The following is a 27,250-nucleotide window of genomic DNA, read 5'->3' on the forward strand; positions in this document are numbered from 1 at the left end:
TGGACATTTAAATTGTTTGTGTGTCTTGTCTCTTGTCATTATTACTTGTACAACTCTGGAACATAGTTTTTTTGATAATAGTAGAGATAAATAGATAGTTATTTGTCAATATTGGCAATGTTTACTACAGCAGTGGTGTCATACATATAGGTAGATGACATATATGTCTGTCTGTCTCTCTCTCTTCCCCTCCCCTTCTGTTTCAGAGTTAAATGGTTTGTGTTTCATTGTGAAATCAGCTAAAGTCCACCATACTTTTACACAATTTGGCGGCACACTTATTGAAGGGTTCATGGCACACCAATGTGCTGTGGAACACTGGTTGAGAACCACTGCCATAGACGGTGGGCCCACAACTGGTTAGCAAGATAGCTCTGTGCTCTGTGCTTATCAGCCAGTGTGGCCAGGTCGTCTCCTGCCAGTTCCTTTGCTGTGAAGAAATTGTCGAGCCTCTCAACAAAGGCATCCCAATCATCACCATCGGCAAACTGCTGCAACGTACCAAGGGTAGCCATTTTCGTGTGAAAGTTCGTAATCTCGTCGCCAATTGTTGTGTCGTTAGATGCTCTAATAATGACTCCACGAGGCAATGTGTTGTACTTGAACTATAGAGGTCTTAGTCCTTTATTTGCTAACTCCAGAGTGAGGATCACACCTGGTGGCCTGCCTTTTACACCTGTATAGGTAACCTACAAGTCTCCCACTGCTGTGCCCTCTGGCGGCACACCTTGTGATAGTTCCAACAGTAACCATGTAGGATACATGACAGTGTCAAAGGCCTTTGTAAGGTCGAAGAAGGCCATGTATAAGGGCTGGTGCTGCTCCCTGCATTTTTCCTGCAGCTGTCGCGCTGCAAAGATCATGTCCGTTGTGTCCCGTAGGGGACAAAATCCACACTGTGATTCTGAGAGGAGCTCCTCAGCCACAGGGAGAAGACGGTTGAGGAGGACTCGAGTGACAACTTTTCCAGTGGCTGACAGCAGGGAGATTCCTCTGTAGTTGCCGCAGTTGGAATTGTCGCCTTTTTTAAAGATGGTCATGATCACTGCATCTATGAGATCTCCCAGCATGCTCTCCTTCCTCCAGATGAGAGAGATGAGGTCATGTATCTGCGCCAACAGCACCTCTCCGTCATACTTTAACGCCTCAGTTCCCGTAGCCTTGTTGTTCTTGAGCTCTCTTATGGCTTTTCCTACCTCATGCAACGTTGGGGTTTCACTGAGGTGGTGGCAGGTCGCATGCTGCAGGATGGAGTCAAGAACACTCTAGTCAATGGCAGAGTCTCGATTAAAGAGATCTTTGAAGTGCTCCTTCTAGCGGGCCCTGACACCTTGGTGTCCTTGATGAGTGTTTCCCCGTTCTTGGCCAGTAGTGGGGTGGGGCCGTGGGAATTTGGACCGTAGGTGGCCTTGACTGCGATGAAGAATCCTTGCACCTCATGGCTGTCAGCCAGTTGTTGTATCTCCTATGCTTTCTCCATTCACCACCTGTTCTTTAGATCCCGGGTTTTTTGTTGGACCTCAGTCTTGAGCCGCCTGTAATGTTGCTTTGCTGCTCTCGAATTGGATTGTTGCTTAAAGCTCAGAAATGCTCTGTGCTTGCGGACTATTAGTTCTTGGATCTCCTGATCATTCCATCAAACCAGTCTTGGTGTTTTCTGGTTGAGTTACCAAGTGTCTCTTCGCATGCACTGGTTATGGAGGCCTGGAGAGCAGACCAAGCACTGTAGGCATTTTGCATCTCAGGGTCATAAAGGCACGCCAGGTTAGCTGTGAGGCACTGGCTGTATATGGCTCTCTTAGCTGCGTCTTTAAGTGCCCTGGCATTGACTTTTTTGCGGCAATGCTTCTGCCTCCGCTTTGGGGCTATGTTGATGTCAATGATGGATTGGATTAGGCGGCTCCTGTCATGGCACCCAGGTGATGCGCACATCCTTGTGATCACTGGCTCGGACGATGACATAGTCGAGCAGGTGCCAGTGTTTGGAACGAGGGTGTTGCCACGATGCCTTGTATTTGTCCTTCTGGCGGAACAAGGTGTTGGTGATGAGAAGTTCATGTTCTAGATATTTTGTCAGGAGTAGGGTACCACTGGAGTTGGCTTTCCCTACCCCTCTCTGCCAATGCCTCCCCAGAGGGCTGTGTCTTTGCTGACCCTGGCGTTGAAGTCACCTAGGAAGATCAGTTTGTCGTCTGTGGGGACGAGGGACAGGGATTTTTCGAGGTTGGAGTTAAAACCCTCTTTGGTTTCATCTGTTGCATCGAGTGTTGGGGCGTACGCACTGATAATTGTGGCACATTGGTTCCGGGATAGGGTGAGTTGAAGAGTCATGAGGTGTTCATTAACCCCACAGGGGAAATCTTTGAGGCGGTCAACCAGCTCGTGTTTGATGGTGAAGCTGACTCCGTGAAGGCAGTGTTCTTCCTCTGGTTTCCCTTTCCAGAAAAAGATGTAACCTCCACCTTGTTCCTTGAACTGGCCTTCCCCTGCCTGCCGGGTCTCGCTTAGGGCGGCGATGTTGATGTCAAAGCGTCTAAGCTCCCGGCAACTATGGTGGTGCGGCGTTCTGGCCTCTCGCTGTTGAAGTTGTCCATGAGGGTCCTGACATTCCAGGTCCCAAACTTCACGTTAACGGAGTGAAAGATGCCTGTGCGTGAGTTCTTTTAACGTGGGGTGGCCGTTGCACAGTTTTCCCAAGTTGTTTAAAAGTTTCTTCAGAGGTCTTAAAAGTTTCTCCAAGTTGTTTAAAAGTTTCTCCTGAAGTTTTAAAAGTTTTCCCAAGTTGTTTAAAAGTTTCCCAAGTTGGTTAAAAGTTTAAAATTAAAGTTAATAGTAAGTTACTTCCTTTGGTATTATTTCATGGGTGTTACCAGCCCTTTGCAGCTGTACAGAGCCCTGGTTAGACCACACCCAGAGTACTGTGGGGAAGTAGAGGGCCAGTCGTCTCTGAAGGAGGGGGAAATGCCAGCCGCCATCGTGGAAGAGGAGGAGGCCCAAATGCTATCGTGGAGGAGAGGCACAGCTGTTGCTGCTGGAGGGGATCCGGTCGCCACTGGGGAGAGGTCTGGTCACCGCTGGGGGCCCGAACACCTGGTCGCCGCTGGGGGCCCGAATGGCTGGTCACCGCTGGAGAGGCCTGAACGCTGCTTGGAGCCTGAACGCCACCTAGCTTGCCGGGCGCCATCGAGGGTCAGGGATTGGGTGGAACAGCTGGGACGACGCCAACGTCGGAGGAGGAGGTCGCCGAGGTGGGGGAGAAAGGTCTAGGTCGAGGCTGCAGAAGGCACGGATGTCTGAGTCATCACCAATGGGTTGTTTGGAGCGGAGCCTGAGGTAGACCCGGATTTTGGGACAGCTAGCTCCATGTGTAAGCTGCGAGCAGAGCAGAGCAGAGCAGAATTGTTCATTGTGATTGATAGCCATTCGAGTGGTTCGAGGTGTTTCCGATGCGGAAAATAACAAGTAAAACACTAGACAATTTGCAAAGATTCTTTTCTTCATATGGCCTTCTGGAAGAAATTGTGTCTGATAATGGGCTGTAATTTGTTCAGAAGAATTTGCACAGTCCATGAGCAGAAATGGTGTGAAACATACCAAAGTTCCACCATACCACCCTGCTTCAAATTGTGCAGCAGAGCACACGGTACAAATTGTAAAACGTGCTCTCATCAAGGAAATGTTGGATCCAAATCAAAGGAAGCGACAGTTGTTGTTGGACCACAAACTGGCAAATTTTCTAATTAGTTATTGTAATACTCCTCATACAACTACTGGTAGAACACCAGCAGAGTTGTTTCTCAAACGACAACCAGGTTCTCATTGTTAAAGCCAAACTTGGCACAGTCAGTAGAAGAGAAATAATCAAGATAGAAAGAGAGTCATGATAGAGGTAGATTAAGAGAAAGAAGTGTCAAATTGAATCAGAAGGTTAGAGTGAAGAATCATTACCATAAATGGTTAAAGTGGTTACCAGGAAGAGTAGTGAAGACGGCTGATTTATCGTCCCTGTCAGCTCTTCGACCAATTCTGATGAATTTCTGGGTGGGAGGCGCAATTCTTTTCAAGGCACTAAAATACCGCTCCGCTTGGACTAACGCTGCACCAGAGACCCGACCACATTTCTCCCCCTCTGACTTTGTGTCTCAACTGTGGGCATCTTTTAAAATTTGTAGCAGGAAGACATTTACATAATTGAATTAGAGATATTGGAGTGAAAGAAACCTGAGGCTAATTGAGGAAAAGATATTCTATAACATTTCTCTGTGACTGACGAAGGCGATCAAATAAGTTCGAGGAGACTACGGGGACTGGAGACATATCTCCTAATACCCTATCTACCTTCTATAGGTGGTGATGTCAGCCATACATAGGAAGTCGATCAGCTTCCTTTTTAATATTAGCCTCAAATCTATACTTATTGGATGAGCTGGCAACTTATTCCATAAGCTGACAACTCTCTGAAAAGAAATACCTCCTGGGATTAAAATGAGTGAAATCATAGAAACAAATGGGCTAACCAGGGCCATTCAGCATGTTTTGTAAAGGGCAGATCATACTTAATTACTTTTGTTGAATTTTTCTGGGGAATAAAAGTTTGAATAAATAAGGGGAATGCAGGGATGTTGCTTCTATGAATTTTCAAAAAGTGTTTGATAAGGTGACTACTATAAATTTGGGATGTTCCATATAGATTCCCTCTTCGGTTCAATAACATCAATTTGGCCTATAAGTGAATCCCATGTTCAAAGTTGACTCACACTGCCCAATATCTACGTGTAGAATAGCATAATCCAAGGGATATTACAGTGCACCCCCCCACTCCCCATGACATTCATACTGGATACTGTAAACTCGCACATGCCCCATGAGCAGATTACATACATAGGATTACATAGGATATATGGCACAGAAACAGGCCCTTCGGCCCAACCAGTCCATGTGGCATATATACTCCACTCAAGCCTCCTCCCATATTTACTCATCTATATCTATCAGCATAACCCTCTATTCCCTGCTCCCTCATATGCTTGTCTAGTCTCCCCTTTAATGCATCTATACTATTCACTTCAACCACTCCTTGTGGTAACGAGTTCCACATTCTTACCACTTTCTGGGTAAAAAAGTTTTTTCAGAATTTCCGATTGGATTTCTTGGTGACTATCATATATTGATGGCCTCTAGTTATGCTCTTCCCCACAAGCGGAAACATTCGCTCCGTATCTGCTCTATCAAAACTTTTATAATTTCAAAGACCTCGATTAGATCACCCCTCAGCCCTCTTTTTTCAAGAGAAAAGAGACCCACTCTGTTCATCCTTTCATGACAGGTATATCCTTAGCATTTCTGGGATCATCCTTGTAAATCATCTCTGCACGTTCCCCGGTGCTTCTACATCCTTTTTATAATATGGCGACCAGAACTGTGCGCAGTACTGTAAGTGTGGTCTAACCAAGGTTCGGTATAGGTTTAGCATATCGAACCTACTTTTCAATTCTATCCCTCTAGAAATAAACCCGAGTGCTTGGTTTGCTTTTTTTATGACCTTACTAATCTGTGTCGCAAGGCTACCTGAGTGCTTCTTCAATCTTTCGATGAACTGCTGAAGCCTCTGGTACGACAAGGTGTGTGACAAATAAAAAAATTGGTTCATTTTGCAGATTACATGCAACTGAACAAAAGTAACAATTCCAGATTTTAAAAAAAAACTTCTCCTACAACATTTCCCATAACAACTCCAAGCAACAAAAACATGACAGAAAGCAAAGAGCAGAGAGAAAAGGGATGTATTTTGGATTGTTGGGATGTTGTGGCCACGGATCTATGTTGGGAATCATTTGTTTTCTATTGATATAAATAATTTGGAAATAGTTCCAAAAGGAATTATATAATATTTTGGCGGCACCAAATTAAGAGCCATGGAAAACTGTGAGGAAGAATGTAGAAGATTACAAAAGGATGTAGACAAGGTAGCACAATGGGCTTGAAAACAGAAAGTGCTGGAAATACTCAGCAGGTCAGGCAGCAGCTGTGAAGAGAGAAACAGAGTTAATGTTTCAGGTCTATGACCTTTCGTCAGTTCTGAGTATTTCCAGCATTTTCTGTTTTTATTTTGGATTTCCAGCATCCGCAATAATTTGCTTTGGTACTAGCAGAGACAGCAGATAAGCAAGAGATGTAGTTCAATGCAGAGAAATGTGGAGTAGTGCATTTATCCCTACGAGTAAGTTTCTTAATACGATGGAGGTATAATAATTCAACTTTAGCTTAACCTTGTACAAATTTAGCATCATTGGTAAACATTTTTAAGGGAGGGGGTGTTGTGTATCTGTAAAGCATGCACTCCCACATTCCACCACCAGGGAGTGCATCCCCTGAAGTCCCAAGGGATCCCTTGGGAGCACTGTATATAAGCCAGCCCCTAAGGCCTGTTCCTCACTCTGGAGTGTCTTAATAAAGACAGAGGTCACTGTTACTTTAACCTCCCTATGTGCAGTCTCATCTGTGTTAGGAACACAATAACTGGCGACGAGTATACGAATCCAACGCAAAGATGCAGCAAACTGTGGGCATCCTGGAGAAGTTCTCGGAGGGTGAGGACTGGGAAGTTTATGTCAAACGGCTAGACCAGTACTTGGTAGCCAACGAGCTGGACGGAAAAGGAACCACTGTAAAAAGGAGAGCAGTCCTCCTCACAGTCTGCGGGGCACCGACCTAGCCTCATGAAGAATCTTCTGGCACCAGTGAAACCCACAGATAAGTCGTATGAGAAGCTGTGTACACTGGTTCGGGAGCATCTTAACCCGAAGGAGAGCCTGCTGATGGCGATGTATCGGTTCTACATTTGCCAGCGATCTGAAGGTCAGGAAGTGGCGAGCTACGTCGCCGAGCTAAGGCGATTTGCAGGAAAATGTGAGTTTGATGGCTACCTGGAGCAAATGCTCTGAGACTTTTTTTGTACTGGGATTTGCCATGAGACCATCCTACGAAAACTTTTGACTGTAGAGACACCGATTCTCAGTAAGACCATTGCGATAGCACAGGCGTTTATGTCCACCAGTGATAACACCAAACAAATCTCTCAGCACACAAGTCCTAGCAATGTTCATAAATTAACTGGAACTGTGTTTGCGAGCAGAAATGTACAGGGCAGAAACCACGAGTCTGCAATGGCCAGCAGGCCTCAGGTGACCCAGATGACTCAGAGTCCGCAACAAATGATGAATGCAAGGCAATTCACACCTTGTTGGCGTTGTGGAGGCTTCTATTCAGTCTATTCATGCCACTTCAAAGGGTATGTTTGCAAGAGCTGCGGAACAATGGGGCACCTCCAATGAGCTTGCAGACGAGCTGCAAGCTCTGCAAAACCTGCTAACCACCACGTGGCAGAGGAAGATCTGTCCATGGTGGATCAAAGCAATTTCGAGCCTCAGAGAGAGGAGGCAGATGCTGAAGTACATGGGGTGCACACATTTTTGAAGAAATGTCTACCTTTAATGCTAAATGTAAAATTGAATGGCTTACCCATAGCCATGGAACTGGACACTGGCGCTAGCCAATCCAGCATGAGTAAAAAGATATTTGAGAGACTGTGGTGCAAAAAGGCACTCAGAGCAGCCCTGAGCCCCATCCACACAAAACTGAGAACGTACACCAAAGAGCTTATCATTGTCCTGGGCAGTGCCATGGTCAAGGTCACCCACGAGGGCACAGTGCATGAACTGCCACTCTGGATTGTCCCGGGCGATGGCCCCACACTGCTTCGAAGGAGCTGGCTGGGCAAAATCCGCTGGAACTGGGATGACATCCAAGCACTATCACCTGTCGATGCGGCCTCATGTACCAAGGTTCTTAACAAATTTCCTTCCTTTTTTGAGCCAGGCATTGGAAACCTTTCCGGGGCGAAGGTGCGGATCCACTTGGTCCCTGAGGCACGACCCATTTACCACAAGACGCGAGCGGTACCTCACATGATGAGGGAGAGAGTGGAAATTGAGCTGGACAGGCTGCAATGCAAGGGCATTATCTCCCCAGTGAAATTCAGCGAGTGGGCCAGCCCAATTGTTCCAGTACTCAAAAGTGATGGCACGGTCAGGATTTGCGGCAATTATAAAGTAACTATTAATTGTTTCTCACTACAGGACCAATACCCCCTACCTAAGTCAGACGACCTATTTGCGACGCTGGCAGGAGGCAAGATGTTCACCAAGCTCGACCTGACTTCAGCCTACATGATGCAGGAGCTGGAGGAGTCTTCGAAGGGTCTCACCTGCATCAACACGCACAAGGAACTGTTAATCTACAACAGATGCCCGTTTGGAATTCGGTCGGCTGCAGTGATCTTCCAGAGAAACATGGAGAGCTTACTCAAGTCGGTACCACACACGGTGGTTTTTCAGGACGACATATTGGTCACGGGTCAGGACACCGTCGAGCACCTACAAAACCTGGAGGAGGTCCTCCAGTGACTGGATTGCGTAGGGCTGCAGCTGAAGAGGTCAAAATGCATCTTCATGGCAGCGGAAGTGGAGTTTTTGGGGAGAAAGATCGCGGCGGACGGCATTCGGCCCACAGATGCCAAGACAGAGGCTCTCAGGAATGCGCCCAGGCCACAGAACGTCACGGAGCTGCGGTCATTCCTGGGACTCCTCAATTATTTTGGTAGCTTCCTACCGGGGTCAAGCACCCTCTTAGAGCCCCTACATGTGTTATTGCGTAAAGGTGAGAACTGGGTATGGGAAAAAAACAAGTAATTGCTTTTGAGAAAGCCAGAAACATTTTATGCTCCAACAAGCTGCTTGTATTGTATAACCCGTGTAAAAGACTTGTGCTAGCATGTGATGCATCGTCGTATGGGGTCGGGTGTGTATTACAACAAGCTAACATTGTGAAGAAGTTGCAACCTGTCGCCTATGCCTCCAGGAACTTGTCTAAGGCCGAGAGGGCCTACAGCATGATTGAGAAAGAGGCATTAGCGATTAGCGTGTGTGTTCGGGGTAAAGAAAATGCATCAGTACCTGTTTGGCCTCAAATTTGAGCTGGAAACCGATCACAAGCCCCTCATATCCCTGTTCGCTGAAAACAAGGGGATAAATACTAATGCCTCAGCCCGCATACAAAGGTGGGCACTCACGCTATCAACGTATAACTATACCATCCGCCACAGGCCAGGCACCGAGAACTGTGCGGATGCTCTCAGTCGGCTACCATTGCCCACCACGGGGGTGGAAATGGTGCAGCCTGCAAACTTGTTGATGGTGGCACAGCCTGCAGACTTGTTGATGGTCATGGAAGCATTTGAAAATGATAAATCACCTGTCACGGCCCGCCAGATTAGGACTTGGACCAGCCAAGATCCTCTGCTATCCCTAGTAAAAAAACTGTGTACTGCATGGGAGCTGGGCCAGCATCCTCGTTGAAATGCAAGAGCTAATCAAGCCATTCCAGCAGCGAAAGGACGAGCTGTCCATTCATTGCCTGTTGTGGGGTAACCGCGTAGTGCTACCCAAAAAGGGCAGGGAGGCGTTCATCTCGGATCTCCACAGCACACATCCGGGTGTAGTAATGCTGAAAGCGATAGCCAGATCCCACATGTGGTGGCCCGGTATCAACTCTGACTTAGAGTCCAGTGTACGGCAATGCAGCGTGTGAGCTCAGTTGAGCAACGCGCCCAGAGAGGCACCACTAAGTTTATGGTCCAGACCATGGTCGAGGATCCATGTCGACTATGCGGGCCCGTTTCTTGGTAAAATGTTCCTGGTGCAGGTGGATGCTTTTTCAAAATGGATTGAATGTGAAATAATGTCGGGAAGCACTGCCACCGCCACCATTGAAAGCCTGAGGGCCATGTTTGCCACCCTCGGCCTGCCTGACATACTGGTCAGTGACAACGGGCCATGTTTCACCAGTGCCGAATTTAAAGAATTCATGACCTGCAATGGGATCAAACATGTCACCTCGGTCCCGTTTAAACCAGCCTCCAATGGGCAGGCAGAGCGGGCAGTAGAAACAATCAAACAGAGCCTTAAACGAGTCACAGAAGGCTCACTCCAAACCCGCCTGTCCCGAGTACTGCTCAGCTACCGCACGAGACCCCACTCGCTCACAGGGGTGTCCCCGGCTGAGCTACTCATGAAAAGGACACTCAAAACCAGACTCTCGCTGGTTCACCCCAACCTGCATGATCAGGTAGAAAGCAGGCGACAGCAACAAAATGTAAACGATGGTCGCGCCACTGTGTCACGGGAAATTGATCTGAATGACCCTGTGTCTGTGCTAAACTATGGACATGGCCCCAAGTGGATCGCGGGCACGGTGATAGCTAAAGAAGGGAGTAGGGCATTTGTAGTCAAACTAGACAATGGACAAATTTGCAGAAAGCAGCTAGACCAAATGAGGCTGCGGTTCACAGACTGCCCTGAACAAACCACAGGAGACCCCACCTTTTTCGAGTCCACAACACACACCAAAAGGATCAACGACACCACCCCAGACCAGGAAATCGAACCCATCACGGCCAACAGCCCAGCAAGGCCAGGCTTACCTAGCAGCCCTGCAAGGCCAACAACACGCCAGCCCAGCGAGGGCACAGCCAACACACCAGAATAGACATTTGTACCGAGGCAGTCCACCAGGGAAAGAAAGGCTCCCGACCGCCTCATTTTGTAAATAGTTTTCACTTTGACTTTGGAGAGGAGTGATGTTGTGTATCTGTAAAGCATGCACTCCCATGTTTCGCCACCAGGGAGTGCATCCCCTGAAGTCCCAAGGGATCCCAGCATCCCTTGGGAGCACTGTATATAAGCCGGCTCCTAAGGCCTGTTCCTCACTCTGGAGTGTCTTAATAAAGACTGAGGTTCCTGTTACTTTAACCTCCCTGTGTGCAGTCTCATCTGTGTTAGGAACACAATAGGAAGACCATAGAAAGACAAATAAGATTCTGGATTTTACATAGGTGCACGGAATACACTGAAAAGTAAACAATTGATGTTGGATTTGTACAATATATTGGTTAGGCATTGAGTATTGCATGTGGTTCTGTACCCAATTCTAGAAAGTACATTATAATCATAGAAAAGGTACAGTGAAGGTTCACTAGAAGTATATTAGAAATGAAAAGTTAAAGTTATGAAGAGAGGCTTGAAAATTTGGGACTTTACCCACAGGAGCAGATAAGGCTCCTCTCTTCTTCTTCTTCTTCTTCTTAGGAGGTCCCTCGAATCAAGGATAACTTGCTTCCACTCCAAAAAGGGATGAGTTCAATGATTTCACAGGTGTTTCAATGAAGGCTCTAATATTCCAGGTCTGAAAACTGCATATTGAAGGGTGGAAGATGCCTGTGCTTGGATTTTTTTAACGTGGGGTTTTACAAAGCTTGGTCTTGGTCCAGTGGCAAGGGTTAACCAAGACGACTGGAGACCAGCTCTGTTGCACGGACCTAGTGTGCACACATATCGCAGTGTGGGCTGGCCCGTGCTGCCCCTGGGCTCACAGATAAGGCTATGGGGGATCTAATAGATCTTTTCAAAATTGAGAGGTTTTGAGACAGTTAATACTGAAAGATTATTTCCAGTGGTAAATCATTAACAAGAGTCATAGACATGGAATTATCATTAAGAGAATGAAAGGGGAAGTTACAGAAATGTTTTCACATAGAGGTTATTAGAATCTGGAATGCTTCACCACAAGTGGCGATTGAGGCACAGAGGGGCTGAAATTGCCCCCCTCCATAAGCTCCTTAGAGGCAGGAATGGAGCAGAGAGGCCTTACCAACCGAGGGCAGACAGATGGGCCGTCTCGACCGAAATTTTCCCTGGGCCGGAAGCGGCGGGAACGGGTTACCGCACTGCCTGTTTTCCTGCCGCATCAGGAACGCGCTGACCCCTTACCGACCAGTGCCGACCCGCTTTCCGATCCCCGCGTGGAATTGCCCCGCCGGTCAGTGCCACTGACAGCTTTCCCCGGCGGGAAGCTGTCTGTGGCTGGGTGGCGCATCTGCCCTTAAAGGGGGGGTCATGCTCCCGGCGACTCCATGTTATTTTACATTGTCGGCCGACTGCCAGGTCAGCCGACAGTTATGCTCACGGGTTCGGCTGGGCCAACAGGCAGCCCCTCTTGGCCCAGCCAAAACCCTCCCTGGTGGCCCTGTGTTCGCCACTAAAGTGGCTGCAGAGTTCGCAGCGGCCCTCCCCTTTAACTGACAGGAAGGGACGTTTTGACCCGTCAGTGTGATGCGGCACATCTGCGTCACTCTGACATCATCACCACAGCGCTGACGACTTGGAGCGAAGGCCGTTTCGACCCGCCCGCACTTCTGCCCTGCTGATGACTGCAGCACCTCTCCAACCAGAAAAAAATATAAAGTCCTGAATTTCACCGGATTATCCGCCCCATGTATTGGGGCTGACAGAACACTTACAAAACAATATGTGTGCCCTGTTTGGGGCGGAGGGCAATTTCGGCCCCAATGTGTTTAAACAGCATTTAAAAGGGAATAGATAAGTATAAGAAAGGGATGAATATGAAAGGTTACGGGGCAAGGGAAATGGGATGACAGTAGACTGCTCCAGTTGAAAAGTTAGCCCCAGGTCTATTGTGATGGACTGAATAACCTCCTTCTTTGCAATTACTTATCATTTTATGAATTTTGTTGATAATCATTTAAAATCCCATATACCAATAATATAAAATAATGTAATTTCTTCCTAGGACCTTCTACCTCCCAAGGCTTTGCACTTATGGATGCACAGGAAGCTACAACAACTCAGCAAACAAGAAAATCCAGAAGTACGGGAGGAAAATTGAGTTCTAAAAAGTATTTACCAAAGAAAGACAAGAACAGCGATCAGTTAATGAAGGTACAAAGAGCATGGGGTAAATTTTTGAAAGCACTAACTAAAAGAATTTTTATTATAGATGTGTTAAAAAGAAATTCTTGATCAATTTTTAAAACATTTTCCATTGCACAGCACTATTTCACTATAAACATTTGTTTCTTAGTAATTCCTTTGGGATAATTTGCATCAGCCTACAAATCTACACCCACCTGAAGACAATTATTTAATTTCTGATGCCTCATATTAATATAGGCAAAAGCATTGACATCATAACTATATTTAAATTAGGGCCAGGATGTGATTCAGCTACTAATCTAAAATTGTAATTATTTTTTATTTGTATCAATTACATCTTGGAATACTCAATGTACTCAATTTATGTCTTACCTGCACGTAACATGCCTTCAAGGCAGTGCAGGAAATACTTCTAATTAGAATTGTCCCAACAGAAATAAGAGGTATCATCAGATGTCACTGCTGTGACCCTCACATTGTAAATATGAGGAAAAGGAACTTTTAGTGACTTTAGTTTGGAGAGGTGGAGTGAGGGAAATTTCCTCTGAACACTCTTTATAGAAACTTTGTAAAAGCATGCATGAATTACCATGGGATGCTGATGTGTAAATGCTTAAAGTATTCACCTGAATATCCTCTCTTCACTGTATTCGTGGAGATGTTATCCCATTTAAGATAAAGGGCTTAGTGCTCCTGTTAAAGTAGCAGAGAGGAATGTCAGATGAATATGTTGAACATTGATCTGCTATTATCCCACAGCCTAACTTCAGGGCCAAAATGCTTATGATATTGATAGAAATAGAGAATCGAGGAAACCTTCCCCGTTGGTAGTGGCCCAGATATTCCATTTATGCAATGTAGTGGGATATCCACCACCACCGAGATGTAGCCATGACTTCGGCCAATCTTCTGGCCTTGGGGATATTTAAATATTTCTGGTGGGCTCCCCATACTCTGCCAACAGGTTCGCTAGTCATGGGGTTCAAATTTTTCGCAGATGGCCTGTCGCAAACGTAGCATGCTGGACGCCTCCGAGCTGCCAGTAAACATATTAATTATTTTAAAATCCAGTGCTATTTAATTAATCCTTTTCTGCATTTTAAAATGTTAATTCCACACCCTCCCCGGCTCTGGTGTCCAACGTTGCTATGCGTCAAGTGACAGAAAATAAGTTGGATCACATATTTCCATTATTAAAATATTGTTTAAATATGACTGCCCATATAAAAATGGATGTATTGGATGTCACTTGTCACCCCCAGTGAGAAATCCAATGGACAAGAAAGAGGGATGATTGCAGTTGTCATAGGGATTCTGTGTATATATCAAAGTCTTTATGTTGCACTATAATATGAATATTTAAATTACAAATACATGTATTAATATGAAATCCCATTGCCTGCTATAATAACCAACTTGTTAATCTGTTTATTTTAAATGGATTAATCCCCACCTGAAAATAAGTGACAAAGAATTTGATACAAAAGCATTTGCATGCTAATAATTTCACAGTATAATTTCAAGTCCATATAAGTATCAGAGGTTAAGTCCCGAATTCTTCACTTTCATCTATTGATCTGTGTGCTGATTGAAATTACAGTGTTGTTGTAAGCATGTCTTAGCTTCTGGCTTATGAACAATGAAAAACTACCTGCTGGGGACCCCTCGATACTTCAGTTATACATTTGTTGCACAGTGTGGTACTGAACAATACAGACCCAGCAGCACTCAGTTTCAATTCCTGGCTTATGCTGAATTAACTGATCAGAGTTATGGCAGAAGTGAGGGTACGAATTAAAAACTTAAACAAGGATATGAGAAAGGATCCTTTGGCCCGTCAAATGCAGTCCTTCCACAGACCAAGTACAATTTACCATATGATGGACTCTACCCAACCCATCTAATCTCCTGAACAAATACTCCCTGATCCCAAGATAATCAAGCAAAGAAGCAGAAAATTCACATCTCCACTGTTAGATGTCAGTCTTGGCTCAGTGGTAGCATTCTCAGCTTTAAGTCACAGGAATGTGTATTCACGGCGCACTCCAGACAGTTGAGGGCATCATCTTGGCTGACACTTCAGTGCACTATTGAAGATATGCTGCATTGTTGGAAGTACCATCGTTCGAATGGGATGTTAAACCGAGACCAAGTCTTCCCTCTCAGGTAGATGTAAAAGGTCCCATGGCACTATTTGAAGAAGGATTTCTGCTGGTGTCCTGGCCAATATTTATCTTTCAACGAACATTAAAAAACAGATTATTTGGTCGTTATCTCATTGCTGTTTGTGGGACCTAGCTGTGTGCAAATTAACTGCTGCATTTGCTACATTACAACAGTGACTTCAGTTCAAAAGTATTTCTTGGTTGTAAAGTGCTTTGGGACAACCTGAGATCATGAAAGATATATAACTGCAAGGGGGAGAAATTCGGCTGCTTAGCACCTCCCATTAGTGCCTTGGGAGGGCGCTAATGGAGCATTAAGAAGTTAGCGATCGAGCATGGCGAATTCAGCGATGCCCATGAACTTCAGTGCTGGTTTAGTGCTGGCGCTAACTCTTAATGCCTGAGCCTCTAGTGCCTCACAGATCGTAATATCATAAAGTGCGAAGTGCCCCGTTACTGCCCGGCTGTGAAATTGTCTCCCATCCCCACTGCTGTTTTGCCGGGCTGAACAATGACAGGAAGAGGAGGCGTTGTCAACTTGGCATGCCACTTTGGAGCGCTAATTAAAGGGAATGGTTTTCAGGTTGGCCAACATTTATTATTTGCACCAGTCTGGGGCCTGCTCAAAGCTTTCGATGTTTCATGGCTGCAATATGTCCAAGCCCTCCACTTTGTGAGAGTGATGGGGCTGGAATGGCAGTTGCACAGGTTGCCTTGCATTGCAAAAATGCCAAGAAATAGGTTGTGCACCATCATTGGCCATTCTATTTAAGCGAGGGAAGCAGCCACTGATGCGTTCACAATGCACTCCACATTGTTCAGTGCTTTGCTGCTACCGCCCCGCTATCGGACTTTAGCGTCCTAAGAGAAGTGGTTAGCGCTTGACTTAGCATTCCACTTCGCTCTTGGAGCGCGAAAGCTGAATTTCCCAGCAAGAGAGAATCATTGGAGCCTGGCGCGACTTTTCTACTTTTCAAAAGTTAGCGCTTAGAATTTCTAGCCCTTGTCTTTCTTCTTTCAATTCAACCTTGTTATATTACTTTTACAGGCAATTACTCTCACCTTGCTCCCAGTATTTGATAATGTCAGTGTTTAACTAACCCAAGCAATTATTTAACCATCTGCTCTTTGAAGGAGCTAAATGGTACAACTTCAAGAGCTTTTTCGAGAGTCTTTTCCAGACAACCATAATTTTATAGGGTAAATAATATAATGTAATGATCGACGGCTGATTTTGTGCCTGGAAGGCTGTTTCTAGTGGGTTTCCACAGGACTCAGTACTAGGTCCCTTGATTTTCATGGTATGTATCTTAGGGCCATTTCTGGGTCATTTGCGGCGTTTTTTGACAGCGCCACAGGCTCTGCAGTACAACGCCGATGGATCCGGACGATGAGGGAGCGGCCAAATTAACAGGTACATTTTTGATGCTTTTTTTGTCCCAAAAGTCGGCGTGCCATCCCTAACTACGCCGCTCTAGGCAGCTGGGGAAATTTGGGCCCTATGTCCCTAGCTTTAGTTTCCCCGATGAGTGGAAATATTCTCCCTGCATTCACCTTGTCGAGCCTCCTCATTATCTTATATGTTTCAAAAAGATCACGTCTCATTCTTCTGATCGCCAATGAGTATAGGCCCAACCTACTCAATCTATCTTCATAATCAACTTACTCATCTCCGGAATCAACCTAGTGAACCTTCTCTGAACAGCCTCCAATGCAAATATATCCTTCCTTAAATGCAGAGACCAAAACTGTATGCAGTACACAAGGTGTGGCCTTACCAATTGTTCAGTTGTAGCAGGACTTCTCTGCTTTTATACTCCATCCCTCTTGCAATAAAGGCCAACATTACATTTGCCTTCCTGATTACTGGCTGTACCGGTGTACTAACTTTTTTGTACAAGGGCCCTCTTTATTGCAGCACTTTGCAATTTTTCTCCATTTAAATTATTATTTGTTTTTCTATTTTTTCTGCCAAAGTGGATGACCTCACATTTTCCAACATTGTACTCCATCTGCCAAATTGTTGCCCACTCAATTAGCCTGTCTATATCCTTTTGCAAATTTTTTGTGTTCTCCTCACAATTTGCTTTCCTACCCATTTTTGTATCATAGAAACATAGAAACATAGAAAATAGGTGCAGGAGTAGGCCATTCGGCCCTTCGAGTCTGCACCACCATTCAATAAGATCATGGCTGATCATTCCCTCAGTACCCCTTTCCTGCTTTGTCTCCATACCCCATGATCCTATTAGCTGTAAGGGCCATATCTAACTCCCTCTTGAATATATCCAATGAACTGGCATCAACAACTCTCTGCAGCAGGGAATTCCACAGGTTAACAACTCTCTGAGTGAAGAAGTTTCTCCTCATCTCAGTCCTAAATGGCCTACCCCTTATCCTAAGACTGTGTCCCCTGGTTCTGGACTTCCCCAACATCGGGAACAATCTACCCGCATCTAACCTGTCCGGTCCCGTCAGAATCTTATATGTTTCTATGAGATCCCCTCTCATCCTTCTAAACTCCAATGTATAAAGGCCCAGTTGATCCAGTCTCTCCTCATATGTCAGTCCTGCCATCCCGGGAATTAGTCTGGTGAACCTTTGCTGCACACCCTCAATAGCAAGAATGTCCTTCCTCAGATTAGGAGACCAAAACTGAACACAATATTCCAGCTGAGGCCTCACCAAGGCCCTGTACAACTGCAGTAAGACCTCCCTGCTCCTATACTCAAATCCTCTAGCTATGAAGGCCAACATGCCATTTGTCTTCTTCACCGCCTGCCGTACCTGCATGCCAACTTTCAATGACTGATGAACCATGACACCCAGGTCTCGTTGCACTTCCCCTTTTCCTGATCTGCCGCCACTCAGATAATATTCTGTCTTCGTGTTTTTGCCCCCAAAGTGGATAACCTCACATTTAATCCACATTATACTGCATCTTCCATGCATTTGCCCACTCGCCTAGCCTGTCCAAGTCACCCTGCAGCCTCTTAGCATCCGCCTCACAGCTCACACCGCCACCCAGCTTAGTGTCATCTGCAAACCTGGAGATATTACACTCAATTCCTTCATCCAAATCATTGATGTATATTGTAAAGAGCTGGGGTCCCAGCACTGAGCCCTGCGGCACTCCACTTGTCACTGCCTGCCATTCTGAAAATGACCGTTTGTCCCGACTCTCTGTTTCCTGTCTGCCAACCAGTTCTCTATGCACGTCAGTATATTACCCCCAATACCATGTGCTTTGATTTTGCACACCCTCTTGTGTAGGATTTTGTCAAAAGCCTTTTGAAAGTCCAAATACACCACATCCACTGGTTCTCCCTTGTCCACTCTAGTAGTTACATCTTCAACAAATTCCAGATGATTTGTCAAGCATGATTTTCCCTTTCATAAATCCATGCTGACTTCGACTGATCCTGTCACTGCTTTCCAAATGCGCTGCTATTTCATCCTTAATTATTGATTCCAACATTTTCCCCACTACTGATGTCAGGCTAACTGGTCTATAATTACCGGCTTTCTCTCTCCCTCCTTTTTAAAAAGTGGTGTTGCATTAGCTACCCTCCAGTCCATAGGAACTGATCCAGAGTCGATAGACTGTTGGAAAATGATCACCAATGCATCCACTATTTCGAGGGCCACTACTTTAAGTACTCTGGGATGCAGACTATCAGGCCCTGGGGATTTATTGGCCTTCAATCCCATCAATTTCCCTAACACAATTTCCTGCCTAATAAGGATATCCTTCAGTTCCTCCTTCTCACTAGACCCTCGGTCCCGTAGTACTTCCGGAAGGTTATTTGTGCCTTCCTTCGTGAAGACAGAACCAAAGTATATGTTCAATTGGTCTGCCATTTCTTTGTTCCCCACTATAAATTCACCTGAATCTGACTGCAAGAGACCTAAGCTTGTCTTCACTAATCTTTTTCTCTTCACATATCTATAGAAGCTTTTGCAGTCAATTATTAGGTTCCCACCATGCTTCTTCTCATACTCTATTTTCCCCCTCTTAATTTGTCCTCCTCTGCGGAATTCTAAATTTCTCCCAGTCCTCAGGTTTGCTGCTTTTTCTGGCCAATTTATATGCCTCTTCCTTGGATTTAACACTATCCTTAATTTCCCTTGTTAGCCACGGTTGAGCCACCTTCCCTGTTTTATTTTTACTCCAGACAGGGATGTACAATTGCTGAAGTTCATCCATGTGATCTTTAAATGTTTGCCATTGCCTATCCACCGTCAGCCCTTTAAGAATCATTTGCTAGTCTATTCTAGCCAATTGACGCCTCAAACCATTGAAGTTACCTTTTCTTAAGTTCAGGACCCTCGTTTCTGAATTAACTGTGTCACTCTCCATCCTAATAAAAGAATTCTACCATGTTATGGTCACTCTTTCCCAAGGAGTCTCGCACAACAAGATTGCTAATTAATCCTATCTCATTACACATCACCCAGCAGCAACTTGCCTACATTACACTCGGTCCCTTCATCTAAATCATTAATATAGATTGTAAACAGTTGAGGACCCAGCACAGATCCCTGCGGCACCCCCAGTAGTCACTGTTTGTCAACCGGAAAATTACCTATTTATCCCGACTCTCTGTTTTCTGTTAGTTAGCCAATCCTCTATCCATGCTAATATATTACTCCCAACTCCGTGAACTTTTATCTTGTGCAGTAACCTCCTAAGTGGCACCTTATTGAATGCCTTCTGGAAAACCAAATACACCACATCCACTAGTTCCCCTGATCCACCCTGCTCATTACATCCTCAAAGAACTCCAGCAAATTTGTCAAACACATTTCATTTTCGTAAAGCCATGCTGACTCTATTTGATTGAATTATGCTTTTCAAATGTCCCGCTACTGCTTCCTTAATAATGGACTCCAGCTATTTCCAATGGTAGATGTTAGGCTAACTGGCCTACAGTTTCCTGCTTTTTGTCTGCTTCCTTTTTAAATATGAGCGTTACATTTGCGGTTTTCCAATCTGCTGGGACCGCCCAGAATCCAGGAAATTTTGGTAGATTACAACCAATGCATCCACTATCTCTGCAGCCACTTCTCTTAAGACCCTCGGATGTAAGCCATCATGTCCAGGGGACTTGTCCGCCTTTAGACCCATTATTTTACCGAGTACTACTTCATTAGTGATAGGGATTGTATTGAGTTCCTCCCTCCCCGCAGCCCCATGGTTATCCACTATTGGGATGTTTTTAGTGTCTTCTACCATGAAGACCGATATAAAATATTTGTTCAATGTCTCTGCCATTTCCCTGTTCTCCATTATTAATTCCCCAGTCTTATCCTCTAGAGGACCAACATTTACTTTAGCCACTCTTTTCCTTTTTTTGTACCTGTAGAAACTCTTACTATCTGTTTTTATATTTTGTTTACTTTCATAATCTATCTTCCCTCTCTTTATCATTTTTTTAGTCGTTCTTTGCTGGCTTTTAAAAATGTCCCAATCCTCTGGCCTCCCACTCGTCTTGGCCACATTGTATGCCTTTGTTTTCAATTTGATACCATCCCTTATTTCCTTAGTTAGCCACAGGTGGTTATCCCTTCTCTTACAGTCTTTCCTTCTCATTGGGATATATTTTTGTTGTGAGTTCTGAAATATCTCCTTAAATGTCTGCCACAGCTCATACTGTAATCTATTTTCCCAGTCCACTTTAGCCAACTCTGCCTTCATACCTTTGTAGTCACCTTTATTTAAGCTCGGACCCTAATTTGAGAACCAACTTTCTCACCCTCCAACTGAATTTGAAATTCAACCATGTTATGGTCACTCATTCCTAGAGAATCTTTTATTCCAGATCATTTACTAATCCTGTCTCATTACACATTACTAGATCTAAGATAGCCTGCTCCCTGGTTGATTCCGCAACGTACTGTTCAAGGAAACTATCCCGGATAGACTCTATGAACTCTTCCTCAAGGCTTCCCTGGCCAATTTGCTTTGTCCAATCAATATGAAGGTTAAAATCGCCCATGATTATTGACATTCCTTTATTACAATCCTCCATTATTTCTTGAATTATACTCCGTCCAACAGTGTAGCTACTGTTAGGAGTCCTATAGACTACGTCCACCAGCGATTTTTCCCCTTATTATTCCTTATCTCCACCCAAACTGATTCAACATCTTGATCCTCTGAGCCAATATCGTTTCTCACTAACGCACTAATCGCATCCTTTATTAACAGTGCTATTCCACCCCCTTTTCCTTTCTGTCTGTCCTTCCAAATTGTCAAATACCCCAGGATATTTAGTTCCCAGTCCTGGTCACCTTGCAACCACAACTCTGTGATGGCAATCAGATCATACACATTTGTATCCATTTGTGCCTTCAACTCATCTATTTTCTTATGAATGCTATGTGCATTTAGATAAAGAGCTTTTAAATTTGTTTTTTCACCATTTTTTCCTGCTTTGACCCCACTTTCTGAATCATCTGTATGTTTATACATTCTGTCCCTTCCTGGCACGCTCTGGTTTTTATTTCTCCCAGTGCTACTCTGCTCTATTGCCTTCTCCTTATTCTTTGACTTTTTAAATTTTCGCTCACCTGAACCCTCCCCCCCACTAATTGGTTTAAAGCTCTCTCTACAGCCCTAGTTATTTGATTCGCCAGGACACTAGTCCCAGCACGGTCTAAGTGGAGTCCGTCCGAACGGAACAGCTCCCTCTTACCCCAGTACTGGTGCAATGTCCCACAAACCAAAACCCACTTCTCCCACACCCATCTTTGAGCCACATGGCTAACTCTCTGATCTTATTTACCCTATGCAAATTTTCTTGTTGCTTGGGTAGTAATCCAGAGATTATTACCTTTGTGGTTCTGCTTTTTAATTTGGCCCCCAGCTGCTCATACTCTCTCAGCAGAACCTCTTTCTTTGTCCTATCTATGTTGTTGGTACCCATGTGGACCACGACAACTAAATCTTTCCCCTCCCACTCCAAGTTCCTCTCCAGTCCTGAGGAGATGTTTCTAACCTTGGCACCGGGCAGGCAACACAGCCTTCGGGACTCACACTTTCGGCTGCAGAGAACAGTATCTATCCCCCTAATGTTACTGTCCCCTACCACTACAATGTTTCTTTTTACTCCCCCCTCTTGAATGGTCGCCTGTACCACGATGATGTGGTCAGTTTGCTCATCCTCCCTGCCATCCCTGCTCTCGTCCACACAGGGAGTAAGAGCTTCAAACCTGTTGGACAATAGCAAGGGCCAAGGCTCCTCCATCACTACCTCCTGAGTACCCATACCTGCCTCACTTGTAGTCACACCCTCCTGTCCCTGATCACGGATCAAATTTGAATTAATTAATCTAAGGGGTGTGACGACCTCCTGGAACATGGCGCCAGTTAACTCTCCCCCTCCCTAATGTGTCTGCAGCTCGGGCTCCAGCTCATCAGCACAGAGCTGCAGCTTCCTCGAGCTGCAGACACTTGCTGCAGATGTGGTTGTGATGGGCCTCAATGGGGTCAACCAGCTCCCACATCCAGCAGCAGAAACACACCGCCTGTCCTGCCACCTCTAATGTATTTAATTAATTAGATTTAATTTTTAGTTATGAATCCCGGCCCCTAATCTCAGGCCCTTAATTTAAAGCAAGAAAAGAGAGAGAAAAACTCACCAACCAATCACTTCCCTACATTCCTGTGATGTCGAATGTAGTCGCCCTGTTCTCCTTTGTCGCCCTCTCTTACCTGCTCGTGCTGCTCCCTGCAGTGGCTGGCTCCTATTATCCTCCACTGCCCGTGTGGTGTTCCCTCACAGGCCAGGGTGTCAGCACTTTCGCGTTCTTTCCCTTTTATAATGTGCCACCATCCTCTGCAAAGATGAAAATGTAACTTTTTAGAGAGGGTGTCTTTCTGTTGGGTGGGACATATACAGCTGGTCACATTTACAATTGCAATTCCATTGAATAAATGAAAATATTACTTAAACTAACTAATTGACACTGGCCTCCAGATCTCGTGGTGGTCACCATTGCACAATAATCTTTTGCAACTTGGTTCCAGCGTTTCTTCATTTCTTTGGGTGGAGCTTTTATGTAACCTCTGCTGATGTCCAGCTCCTGCCATCTGGTCTCAATCACTGTAACTAGTGCTTCCACTTCATCCTGTAAGAAATTCTTGGTCCTTGCACTGCGTTGCATCTTGTATTGTTGCAGATCCGATTTTTCCAATGCTCTCACACAGCACTCCTTCTTACACACACAACTGGCTCTTTAAAGATGGCCGATTGCCAACCCGGAGCTGTACTGCGCATGCGCGTCCATTGAAGTAACGTCAAAAACTTCACTTTTTTTTGTCGCGAATGCGCAGCAGGTGCAGCATCGTTTTTTCAGCAGTGGGCTCCACCCTCAAGTCGACTGGAAACGCTGCAGGGCGCCAAATTTGAATTATACATCGGGGAAACTATGGCAAAATATTTCTGCCGCATGTCTGGCGGAGAAAAACGAGCGTAACTCTAGCAGAATATGCCAGAAAACAGGCTTGGGCAAAATTGAGCCCAATGATTTAGACTTGAATGTATGGAGTACGATTAAGAAGTTTGCAGATGATACAAAAATTGGCCGTGTGGTTGATAGAGAGGAAAAAGCTGTAGACTGCAGGAAGATAGCAATGGACTTGTCAGCTGGCCAGAAAAATGGCAAATGGAATTCAATCCACAGGCGTGTGAGGTAATGCATTTGGGGAGGGCTAACAAGGCAAGGGAATACACAATAAATGGTAGGATATTGAGACGTGTAAAGGAACAGAGGGATCTTGGAGTGCATGTCCACAGATCCCTGAAGGTAGCAGGACTGGGATATAAGATGGTCAATAAGGCATAGGGGATACTTTCCTTTATTAGCCGAAGCAGAGAATATAAGAGCAGGGAAGTTATGCTTCAACTGTATAAAACACGAATTAGGCCACAGCTAGAGTACTGTGTGCATTTCTGGTCACCACATTACAGGAAAGATGTGATTGCACTAGAGAGGGTTCAGAGGAGATTTACGAGGATGTTGCCAGGACTGGAGAATTTTAGTTATGAAGAAAGACTAGATAGGCTGGGGTTCTTTTCTTTGGAACAGAGGAGGCTGAGGGGAGACTTAATTGAGATGTATATAATTATGAGGGGCCTAAATAGAGTGGATAGGAAGGACCTATTTCCCTTAGCAGAGAGGTCAATAGATTTAAAGTAATTTGCAGAAGGATTAGAGGGGAGTTGAGGAGAACTTTTTTCACCCAGAGGGTAGTGGGGGTCTGGAACTCACTGTCTGAAAGGATGGTTGAGGAAGAAACCCTCATCGCACTTGAAATGCCGTAACCTGCAGGGCTATGGACCAAGAGCTGAAAATTTGGATTAGGCTGGATAGCTCTTTTTTGGCCGACACAGACACAATGGACTGACAAACCCTCTGAAGTGGCCATGCAAGCTACCCAGTTGTACAAACAAAGGCTGAAGAAGAAGGCCCACGACTACCTTATTAGGGCAACTAGGGCAGTAAATGTGATCTTCCCAGCATCAGCCACCACCTGAGAACAAAGAAATAAACTTTTAATAAACTATAAGTTTGCATGCTAATAGTAATCTAGCTGTCACAAAAGAAGACAGATGAACCTGCATCTATACCCCCCAGCAGGACTTTGTGAGAGAGAGGACAAAGGCCACAAGAGTTTTGGATTAACTAGAATTTGTAAAAGATAGAGGAAGGAAGCAACCAAAGAGAGTATTAGAAAGATGCCTTCTGAAGGCGAGTAATACGTGTTAAAAGACTCCTTTGAGTAATGCATCACAGATGAGCGGGGCAGATGTTGGGCCTGTCTCGCTCAGGATTCTTCAGTGCCCCCTGAGGCTGCCAACCAAAGGTAAGTACTGAAAATGTTGTTTCTTTTAAGTAACACCTTCCTGTGGAGTTGTAAATCCCCCCACTCCACCCTGTAATCCACTCCAACCCCCCCCCCCACCCCTCGAATTTTCTGAGGGTCATTGGCATCAAGGAAGGTGGCCTGAAAGTCTAAGGATAAGGGGTAAGCCATTTAGGACCGAGATGAGGAGAAACTTCTTCACCCAGAGAGTGGTGAACCTGTGGAATTCTCTACCACAGAAAGTTGAAATTCACTAAATGTATTCAAAAAGGAGTTAGATGAAGTCCTTACTACTAGGGGGATCAAGGGGTATGGCGAGAAAGCAGGAATGGGGTACTGAAGTTGCATGTTCAGCCATGAACTCATTGAATGGCGGTGTAGGCTAGAAGGGCCGAATGGCCTACTTCTACACCTATTTTCTATGGTTCTATGTTTCTATGAAATTGATGTTTCCTGTCAGACCAGATGTCCATGGAGGTGCAACCAATGCATGCATCAGGCCTCAATTTTTCAGATGACGCCAAGGACCAATTTCTATCGATCCTTGGGCCTCTTGCTTCGGGCACATTCTGTCTTTAACTGTCTACCTTTGGGGTGTGTGTTGCCCATCTGGAGGTTGGTATGCCTCATCTCCCTCACTACACTGGCCTTAAAGAAGACACCAGGCCTTTCTGAGCCAGGGAAGTGGTAACGCCCAGTGTCGGCGCTGGTTCTGCTACTTAGAAAGCTGACCAGGAACACTCGGAGTCAGTGGGGGACCTTAAGGAAATTAGGGCCAGTTATGTTTCTTTTAGTACAGAAATATTACAAAACCATTAATGAGCATCTAAACATATGGCCGTATTGATGCTTGAATGTAAGTTCACTCTGGAATTGTAAGATCACATTTCAGGCTCAGGAAGACCAATCACCCCAACGTAGTTAATTAAGAAAATTGATTTAGGAATCTTGGAATATTGTTTCTTTTCTAAAATAAAATAAAATCTGCCCAACTCCTAATAGCTGCTACTGATGCAAAGCAATATGAGGCTGTTTTGCTGCATTGTACGGTTAGTAAAATGAACACACCTCTATAGATTCGTATGATTTTGTTTCTAAAATCTATTAATTAATCCACAGGCAATGACCACTTCATCTCACTCTGTGCTTAAAGAAAGCAGCTTTGAGGAATGGGAGCATAAAGGTAAAAAGGACTTGAATGCCCAGGTTATTGCTTAAAAGTATATTTGACAATATATTTTGAGGATAAACAATAGAATCAAAGGAGTGCTAAGTCATAGTCATTACATTTTCTGGCCGTTGTACTGTAAAAATCAAAGAAAGGTTAAAGGAAAATGTGATTATCTGTAATATAGAGCTCCACCTAGTGGATTACTGTGGTAATGCAACTACTGGTGTATAACATTGGAGCCATCTTATAAAGTCTTTAAAATGGCCCCTGGCCTGCGAGCACCATCGGAGCAGGCCGGGAAGCGGAAGGAGCAGCGTGGCAGCATACCATTCCAGGGAGCAGCACGTGTTGGAGCAGGAGAGCAATGGCAGTGAAGAGTGACATCATCAAGATCCAGGTTGCTGATTGGAGCGTGGGCAGGTACAGCAGGAGCGGCGAGGTCGGGGTGAAGGAGCGACGAGAGACTGTAGAAGGATGTGATCGAGGCCCAGGAGAGGCGAGAGTTCAGGGCCCAGAAGAAGTGAGGGCCCAGGGGCAGCACGGGCCAGCCCACACTGCGATATGTGTGTGAACTAGGTCCGTACAGCAGAGCTGGTCTCCAGTCGTCTTGGTTAATCCTTGCCACTGGACCAAGACCTAGCTCTGTCAAGCTGGTGTGCAATGGCCACCACACGTTAAAAAAATCCATGCACAGACATCTTCCACCTTTCAAGATTTAGTTTGGGACCTGGAATTTTAGGTCCTTCATTGAAACACCTGTGAATTTTTTGATGTGAAAGCAAGTCATCCTCGATTCGAGGGACTGCCTATGATGATGAGTGATAAAGTCTGTGTGTTTATGATGTTGTAAAGAAGATATCATATTTAGCGATGTAGGATCAGATAATCAGATTCCCTAGCTGAAATTTGTGTTGCTGGATGATTCCTGCCAAACAACAGAGAGACTTTTAGAGGTTTTTTTTTTGCAACACAGCTAAAATTCCAAGGTAAATTTCAAGCACACTGTTGACATTGCCAGACTCCAGATGACATGCCTATGGGAATAATAGGGCATTTGGTTGCATCGCAACCAAGAGACTTTTGGAGCCTATGTGGAGCGGCTAGAAATGTTTTTTACCACGAATAGTATCGTCGAAGTCTCCAATGATGAAAACCATAACCGGGTGGTGTTAGAAAGAAAACGGGTTATTTTCCT

At 45.1% G+C, this 27,250-nt stretch overlaps 1 protein-coding gene across 1 annotated transcript in view; it reads left to right on the forward strand.

Annotated features, from left to right (window-relative positions):
• LOC139228968 (cyclic nucleotide-binding domain-containing protein 2-like) overlaps nucleotides 1-27,250 on the forward strand; it is a 326,735-nt gene that overhangs the window by 152,705 nt on the left and 146,780 nt on the right. Inside the window, exons 12-14 of the mRNA XM_070860580.1 lie at nucleotides 12,706-12,783; nucleotides 19,149-19,153; nucleotides 26,004-26,067. Of these exons, the coding sequence (XP_070716681.1) occupies nucleotides 12,706-12,783; nucleotides 19,149-19,153; nucleotides 26,004-26,067 (147 nt within the window). The remainder of the gene's footprint in view (nucleotides 1-12,705; nucleotides 12,784-19,148; nucleotides 19,154-26,003; nucleotides 26,068-27,250) is intronic.

The sequence above is a fragment of the Pristiophorus japonicus genome, chromosome 2 (assembly GCF_044704955.1).
Source record: "Pristiophorus japonicus isolate sPriJap1 chromosome 2, sPriJap1.hap1, whole genome shotgun sequence".
Lineage (NCBI taxonomy): Eukaryota > Metazoa > Chordata > Chondrichthyes > Pristiophoridae > Pristiophorus > Pristiophorus japonicus.